The sequence below is a fragment of the Myxine glutinosa genome, chromosome 5, assembly GCF_964187855.1.
Source record: "Myxine glutinosa chromosome 5, kmMyxGlut1.1, whole genome shotgun sequence".
Lineage (NCBI taxonomy): Eukaryota > Metazoa > Chordata > Myxini > Myxiniformes > Myxinidae > Myxine > Myxine glutinosa.
The window spans coordinates 51344724-51353414 of NC_136265.1; the positions used below are offsets into that span (position 1 = coordinate 51344724).

General features: G+C 45.6%; 2 protein-coding genes across 2 annotated transcripts in view; both read left to right on the forward strand.

The window, feature by feature from the left end:
• The first annotated feature begins 274 nt into the window (after window positions 1-274).
• The window catches only part of LOC137428415 (perilipin-3-like), a 15955-nt gene continuing 7538 nt past the window's right edge, over window positions 275-8691 (forward strand). The window contains exons 1-2 of the mRNA XM_078778027.1: window positions 275-419; window positions 3267-3462. Coding sequence (XP_078634153.1) covers window positions 387-419; window positions 3267-3462 — 229 coding nt within the window. The 5' untranslated portion in view covers window positions 275-386. The remainder of the gene's footprint in view (window positions 420-3266; window positions 3463-8691) is intronic.
• Window positions 3504-4683, forward strand: LOC144892266 (perilipin-1-like). Its single transcript, XM_078778029.1, has 3 exons — window positions 3504-3745; window positions 3941-4163; window positions 4247-4683. Exons 1-3 carry the CDS (start codon window positions 3650-3652, stop codon window positions 4570-4572), a joined length of 645 nt encoding a protein of 214 aa, XP_078634155.1. The 5' UTR covers window positions 3504-3649; the 3' UTR covers window positions 4573-4683.

An 8691-nucleotide genomic window follows, 5' to 3' on the forward strand; every position in this document is an offset into this window, starting at 1 on the left:
TCTCTTCACACCCCAACTTCCTGCTGCCTTCAACAATTTTGATGATGAAAGATTTACATAAAACACATAAATGGAGTCACGTGGAAACATCGAGAATTTTACCTGTTTTTGTAAATTTCATTGGTTCATTAATTCCTTGGAGTGAAATAAATTATCATTTTCGGTGAAGGTAAAGCTGTGTACCGGGTGTGACGTCAGAGAGGCAGGTGTTTGTGTTTATTGTATAAAAAGGTGAGTCTGGTGTGAAATTCATTCGTTTCGTCATTCACTTGTCTGTGCCGTAATTTCGGTTGGTTACCTGGTGCTGGAGCATCTTGGTTTCCCCCTTACTGGTCCAGGTGATCTCGCTCGTTTCTTTCATTGAGTCGTTTCTTGTTTTGAACAAAATGGCTGTGGAGGTTCAGACCGTCGGTACCAAGGTGAGTTATTTGGTTTTTCAGGTGAACATGGCGGATCGAGTTCCAGCTGAATCGGTTTTGTGGGGAGAACCGGAAAATCCGTGGGGAGTTAAACATGATTCGTTAAAGTTGTTTAAACGGTTTTATGGCTGGGCGAACTGATGGATCGGTCTTTGGTTGGGCGGGTTCGTGCTCGGGGGGGGGGGGGGGGGAGGGGGAAGCGTGAGTGGGTGGTGCTCAGGGGGGAGGGGGGGATAAGAGGTGGTTGCTGGGTTAGAATCCCGAAATTCCTTTTGAATTCCTAACGATTTGAATCCCTATCCCTTATCATGTAATCCCGAATTTAATTTGTATTGCAGAGCTTTGTAATATGTCCTGCCGGTGTTTGGCTGAGACTCCTGAGTTTATTAACCAGTAAATGCTCGTGATTAAAAATACCACATTGAAGAACAAAATAAGTAAACGAAAAAACGTTTTAGGGCTATATGCGTATTTTTTTAAAGTTCTAAACCTATTTTTTCATTAAAAAAAAAAGTTAATTTAAAAAAAAAATTACATTTTGGTAGATGAAATTGTACCAGAAAAGAGGACTGGGTCAAATTTCAGCTCACAATGACGAAGGGAACCTAGAAAACGAACGGCTCGGATTTAAAACGGGACAAAGTTCAGAAGAAGTTAAATAAAAGTACAAGTCGGGAGACGACGATGGTTCACGAGCGAGCGGTATTCAATGACAAAGGACGGACTATGACCGAAACGGGTCAGGGGACCACGTGGCAGGTGTCAACCCCGGACATGCGGTGTACATGCCTATTTACAAAGGGCCCCAATGTGCTGCGTGCGCAGGCCTTTAAGGGCCAGCTATACATAATTGTGTGTGTTGCTGGCCTGGAAATGTCAAAACAGAGGGTTACTGACCTTGAAATGAGATAGGAAATAATGTCATCAGTTATGAGGTTAGTTGGCAACACAATACCGAAAATTCGGTTCGATTCTGACAACTTTGAAAATTTGACATTTGTGACCTTGAAATGTCAAAACGAAGGTTACTGACCTTGAAATGAGATAGAAAATAATGTATAATCAGTTATGAGGTTAGTTAGCTACACAATACCAAAAATTCGGTTCGATTCTGACGACTTTGAAAATTTGACCTTTGTGCCCTTCAAAGGTCGAAGATTCTGAAATTTGTTGGAAAGCTTGTATTTCATGATGTATGTGATAATATAAGATGTACGACATTTCACCCTAGCAGGAAGCGAACAGTCATAAAACCATCAAAAATCGACTTTTCTAAATTTCGTTACCTTGTGACCTTGACCTTGGGGCGAAAATGAAAAATCGAGCTCCGTGGGGCTAGACACATGACATTGGCCTAACCAAATACCGAAACCGCTGTCAGATTCCACCAAACCCCTCGGAGAAGATGTAGCTTGAACTCGATTACTCCCCAAAAAGACATCTTTTTTTGGGCGTAGCTGCGCCCACTTTTTTTTTTTTGTATACTGAATCGAGGCTCGTGAAAGACCTGACAACCACGAGGGAAAGACAGCACAGGGGGACCACGAGGGAAAGACAGCACAGGGGGACCGCGAGGGAAAGACAGTACAGGGGAACCGCAAGGGAAAGACAGTACAGGGGGACCACGAGGGAAAGACAGCACAGGGGGACCACGAGGGAAAGACAGCACAGGGGGACCGCGAGGGAAAGACAGTACAGGGGAACCGCAAGGGAAAGACAGTACAGGGGGACCACGAGGGAAAGACAGTACAGGGGGACCGCGAGGGAAAGACAGTACAGGGGGACCGCGAGGGAAAGACAGCACAGGGGGACCGCGAGGGAAAGACAGCACAGGGGGACCGCGAGGGAAAGACAGCACAGGGGGACCGCGAGGGAAAGACAGCACAGGGGGACCGCGAGGGAAAGGCAGCACAGGGGGACCACGAGGGAAAGACAGCACAGGGGGACCACGAGGGAAAGACAGCACAGGGGGACCACGAGGGAAAGACAGCACAGGGGGACCACGAGGGAAAGACAGCACAGGGGGACCACGAGGGAAAGCCAGTACAGGGGGACCACGAGGGAAAGACAGCACAGGGGGACCATGAGGGAAAGACAGTACAGGGGGACCACGAGGGAAAGACAGTACAGGGGGACCACGAGGGAAAGACAGTACAGGGGGACCACGAGGGAAAGACAGCACAGGGGGACCACGAGGGAAAGACCACGACCACGAGGGAAAGATTAACCCAAACGACGAGCGTTCTTGTCTGTCAATGGGCGCAATACGCCCACTCTAGGCAGGACACAACTAGATCATGATATCAACCTCCCACCAAAGTTTCATCAAGACCGGATGATATCATCGGGTAGTTATGCTGTGGACAGACACACACACCCATGACGAATATAGTGGTCACTCTGATAACTCGTGAACCAATAAAAATAAACCCACTTTATTCATGTGCTAGCTGACAACTGAAAATGGGTGAATGTCTTTAAATAATACACCTGAGGAGGAATAATAAGTAAACTGGTTGAGGCAGCGATTTGGTGCTGAAACACTAACGGTTATTTTTTTAATTTTCCTGAGGAATGTTTTCATTTTTGAAAGTGGAACAGAGAGCATCAGCCTATTTGTCAGGGAATCTGATGTAACGAGACTTAACTCTCTGCTTTGCTGTGAGGTGTAAAACCACAAACTAATCGGTCGATGTTCATTTCTAAACCTGGATTGATAATGTTAGTTTGTGGATTTGATATTTGACTCCCAGCATCATCCGCTCCGAGAATCTCAATCTGTAAATCCCAAAAAGTTTCAGAATGTGAGATGTCCTCTCATTGTTTTTACTCTCTTCTTGTCCACAGAATGTCATTCAGAGATTGTATGCACTGCCGTTGTTCAGTTCTGCTGTGGACGAGTTTGCTCAGGCCTACAAGTCTGGGAAAGAGTCGAGGCCTGTTCTTCTCTCTTTTGGTAATATGGTAGAACAGGGTGTTACAGGGGTAGCTGTGATCACCTGCAGTGGGATCGAACCAATCACCAGGATTCTTCATCCGCAGAGTGAGTGAATCTGTGCAGATCGGACATGATGGCTGACCTGTTTTTTTTGTTTTTTTTAACCGAGAACTTTATTTTCCCCATTTTATGGAAAGTTGTCCATTCCAGAGAAGCATGGACATTGTTTTGCATAGTTTTTTTAATTGTCCCCTTTGTGTAATTTATTTATCGATCTTTGAGTTTCCATAAAATGTCTTCTCCAGTTAAGTTTGTCGATGAGCTCGCATGCCGAGGTCTGGATCTCGTGGAAGAGAAAGTACCAATCTTGCACCAACCTGCCAACAAGGTACTGGGAATAGAGGCAGTGATTGAGTATTCCTGTCGTGTAACTCCTTTAAATAGTGCAATGGAATTTGGTTATAGAGATGCATGGAATTGGACCTGCCTACTTTGAAGTGGAAAAACAAGTAAATCTTACAATTGTTTTTGAAGTAACTTGAATTTTCCTTCGTGCAGTGAATGGATATTTCCTTGTTTGCAGGTACTTGATGATGTGAAGAAGAATTTGCAAATCGCACAAAAACAAATGGGAGTCTTCCTGGATTGGTCTAAGTCCCAGGTCGGAGTTGGTATGGAGAGATCCAAGCAGGCCATGTTGGACGGTGCAGACTCTCTACTGAAAACCAAGTTTGGAGAGGTGGTTTTGTCAGGTGCAGACTCCATGCTTTCTCAAGTCGATGGATACCTGCCACGTGATCAGCCAGGTAAGTTGGTACTGTGTGGATTTGATGTACTTCTGCAGAAAGTTTTGTACTTTTGCAGAAAGTAATACCTGTGTTTTCTGCAGAAGGTGAAAGTCCTGATGAAGAGAAAGTTGTTGGTCGAAGCTCCTCATCCCTTGACCTTTACCGTCGGCTCGTTGCTGTATCCAGCAAGGCCGGACGAGAGGTGTTCAAGAAGAGTTCTTCCGGAATCCAAAGTGTTGCAGAGACCGGTCGTGCCCGTTTAACCAGTGTTCTGGAATCTTTCAGTGCAGCATTCGACTCCGTTGTGAAGGAAACTCCGGTGAACCAGGTGATCGATGCGATGCACCAGGAACACGATTCAGATCGCTCCGGTGATGTCTGTAAATCCTCAACCGGTGCGGAGACCCTGGGTAAACAAAGCAAATGAGTAAATGTCCGCGGGTGATTTTTCATTTGGTAAATGTTTTTGTGCAGCTTCACATTGAATGGATTGGGTTTGCTGGGTTCGGCAAGTGATGGAAATAAAGTTATTGGTGAAAGTGATTTTTGTTTTGGGTCCTGAATTAATTCCCATCTTGTTGTGCTGACAGTCTTCCATGTGGCCATTGTACCCGTTTGGGTTTGAGCTTGAATGTTTGTCCTTAACAAACAATGGTGGATTGAATAATCCTGAAGTCCATGTTGTCGTCTTTTTAAATTTTTATTCTCCCTCCAGTGTTTTAGGTTTTGCTGATTCCATACAGTGAATGGATTGGAGTTTCTTCGCAAGAATGCAATTGAAGAAATTTTTATTCATCCCCCCCCCCCCCCCCTTCCTTTCTGTTTATACCTGTGGCTATTGAGCTCCTAGTTTGTTCCGTACTCATGCGTTGATGGCAGCTTTCTTGTTTTACAAAACTTCTTTTCTGATTTTCCCTGGAAAGGCTACTGCCTCTCCTCGGCCGATGCCTCTGTCTCTGCTGAACGTATAGCTGAGGTTTTGTTGCAGGAATGAAAGCTTAGATCCCCTTCTCTTTCAAGTTTATCTCTCCTACCAACTCTTCGTTCAATAATTCGTGCAATAGATGCGGCTTATCTGACATGGTAAAGCTCTTCTTCCTCCGACTCACATTCAGCTTTCATATCTGCCAGAAATCATTGCAAACATGTTATTTGTGAGGCAAAGCATTCCTTAATCCAAAATAAATGTGACAACCTCTCATCTTCCACAAATAGATGTCTGGTCATTCCGAAAAGTATCCAACAACTTCTGTCGCTTTACATTTTCTTCACTGTTCTGTTGAGATGATACTATGGCTGTCTCTCCGACTGACAAAGCAACTCTTTTTGGGTAATTTCTCCTCGAATTCCACTCTGGATGACTCCAACATTCCATCACCCTCTGATACACCCCTCACCAATCCCATGCCCCTCTCTATAATCTCTTTCCATGCAGTCAAAAAAGTACTCACTCTGGACACAAGCAAGGCATACAGGTAAGATGGAAAAGCCTGCACAGAAAAGTGATAGAGGTGTGTGCGATCCCTCTCCCTCTATTCCAATGAGCAGTGTTGGCTGCAGGTGCAGTAAATGCAACGTGGTCTGGTTAGGTCGTCGGTTATGATGACGGCTGTCCTTGAAGTCTAAAGTGGACACTGTCTGCAGACGCTGTGCAGTGATGCCTAAATTTGTGCCACCTCTGACTTTCGTCGGACACGTATCCACGATAGGCTGACCTACAGGTGCAGTTTGATATCCGAGTGTCCTTTCTCATAACCTTAACCTGAAGTGGCTTCCCCCACAAGGCAGTGGGAATCCATTACCCTGGAAAAGGGGCCCACACCAGGTAGTCAGCTGGAGCCAGATGGATCTGTGGCTTGCGTGACCCTCATATAATGCGTTTTTGCTGTCGTGCAGATTTAATTCACAGCAACTCTCAGAGCAAAAGTTCCCCAAAAAATTTTTTCCAAGCAAAATTCACAGCAATTCAAAAAATCACAGCATCTTTTAAGCAGTGTTATCTCCGTCGAGCCTTCTCCAGGTTTATCAGGGTATTTGATGCAGATGACCTCAGCATCAGGACATTCTGGTGCAAGCTTAACATCAAGATGGCAATTTATATCACCGGTGATGCCTGGGATGAAGTGACAACCATGCATTAATGGAGAGTTGAGGAAACTCGGGCCTGAGACAGTGATTGAGTTTAGAGGTTTAATGGAGGCTGAAGTCAGCGGAGCAAGACAACAGATTATGGGATTGGAGGAGGTCGACAAAGATGAGGATTTGCTTCTCCAGCAGGAGCAGCTGAGCAATGAAGATCTTCTGGCTCTGGAAAACGAGCACATCAGAGAGGAAACAGAATCAGGTCCTGAAGAAGTTCAGCCTTTTAAAACTCTCACGATAAAGGTCATACCTGAAGGTTGTTGGTCAATTGAGCTTTCAGCAGGCCATCCTACCAAATTAGTCGATGAAGTTATCGACATCTTTGATGAACATGATCCTGACTGCATGAGAAGTTCCAAGGGGTGGAGGGAGATGGACAATGTCCTGAAATGTTACAAGGAGGTGTACGAAGAGAAAATGAAGGCAGCCACTCAAGTTTCCATGATGAAGTTTCCATGATTCTATGATACACCCTCCAGGTCTTTAAAACAGCTGTTCACCACCATCTCTTATCTTCCCCTATCCAAAACCTTGATCTTTTCTACCCCCGCTAATTTCACCCCAATTCCACTTTTTTGAAATACCAACTTCTGTCCTGGAAGTTCTTGGTGTCCTTGTGTTTTATACTTCTCCCTACCCCCCCCCCCCTCCCCTTCCCACGCCTCCTCCCCCCAAGCCCTCTCCCTTCCACACATCTCCCTGCTCTCAAATGTTGTGTTTGTGTGCTTCCCCTTCTCTCCCCATCTTGTTTTCCGCTCCCTCTTTTTATATATTTTGTTTGTCTGGTTGATTTGTTTGTGAAGTAAATGTTAGCTCTTTCACGAGCCTCGATTCAGTATACAAAAAAAAAAATTAAAAAAAAATTCAACCTCAACTGGACACCTCAGCACACCTGACCAAGTCTGCCACAAGCAATATGTACTGCATGCAACCCCAATCATGGTAACACTCGTGAAAAAGTTATTTTAATGTTTTTATTTATTATATATTTTATTTATACATTGCTTTTTTAATGAAGTTATCCTGTAGGTCTTGTCTTCAACCTTAAAAACTTGAAATCTTCCCCATTGGGAACATAACCCCGATGTCTCCTTGTTAAATATTGCCCCTATAACACGTTTTCGGATAACACGGCATTTCGCGGAAACGCATCCCCCACGTTATATGAGGGTCACCTGTTAAACGTGGGCCATTGGCAACTCAAGGGTTGCTCGTTATGATGTTTGTTTTTTCCCCACCTCTGCCAAACTCTGGAACTCTCTTCCTTCCCATGTATTTCCAAACACTTACGATTTTTTACTTCCTCAACAACTCTTCGACTATTTGTTCTTTCTTCACTTTTCTAACAATGCAGCTCTTATTTAAGGCCTGGCCTCGATGACGACGAAATAGTCCGTGATTGGATTCTTCAAAATACATACATACTGTTGCGGATATGGGATTTGGCCTCCATATCCGCTTGTAAATATTCCCCTATTTCCCCAATACCCCCCAACTATCCCCAATCCCCCATTCCCTAGTCCCATTGCCTGTAAATAACACTCTGTAGAACCGACCTTCCCCTTTTTTCACCCATTAAATGTCGTGCCCAGGTCCACCGCATCTCACGTAGACAACTTTCGGACATCTTGCTAGTTATTCTTAGTCTATGTCAGTTAAGGACTCGTTTCCATTAATTCTGACTCTTCGTTGCACCAGAATGTGATTGTATGGCACCAGTAGTGAGTTTAGGACCTCCCCATACCTCCTCCCACATTCCTCATGAAACCACAACAACCACAACTACAACAACAACTACCACAACAGCGCGCGGGGAGTGTGCGTCCTCACTCCGGCTCGGTTAGCCGCCATTACCCATGTGCGCCGACGGGGTTACCACGAAGGGGCTGCCTGTCGGCCCCTCGTCAAGGGCGGAGCCCGGTAACCCCCCGCACCCAATCAGAAGCAACGGGCCGATTCCATCTGGGGCGGAGCTAACGAGCCGAGGGCGTGTCACTCCCCGCCGGATATACGCAGCCACTTACCGGACGTGACGTCAGATGCGCCTCAGCCACGAAGAAGAACCAGTCGCGACCTCCGAGCGCTGAGAGACCTCCCTGCATCTTTTGGGCCGCGCTATCCTGTCCCTGAGCCAAGAGTGCACCTTGAGCCATCGACTACTTGCCCCTCCTTGCCATCAATCCCCGTGTGAGTCAGTCTTGTCCCGTTTATCTGTCGCCTGTCAGGGCTAAGATAAGACCGTGTTTAAGTGCCCACCTTTCTATGCTGTCTCTCTTGTCTTTGTAATCTAACATTCCGCACTATTATAACCTCCTCCGGAGGTCTTGAGAACTATACCCCTGGTGTCGTGTCATTTAATCCAGCCGTTGTGTCCTTTCCTTCATTGATTTAGCATAGCGCGACT

Coding starts and splice junctions, on each gene's coding strand:
- LOC144892266 (XM_078778029.1), top strand. CDS start 3,650: ATGTCTTCTCCAGTTAAGTTTGTCGATGAGCTCGCATGCCGAGGTCTG. Junction 3,746..3,940: donor TGCACCAACCTGCCAACAAG/GTACTGGGAATA, acceptor CCTTGTTTGCAG/GTACTTGATGATGTGAAGAA. Junction 4,164..4,246: donor CCTGCCACGTGATCAGCCAG/GTAAGTTGGTAC, acceptor TGTTTTCTGCAG/AAGGTGAAAGTCCTGATGAA.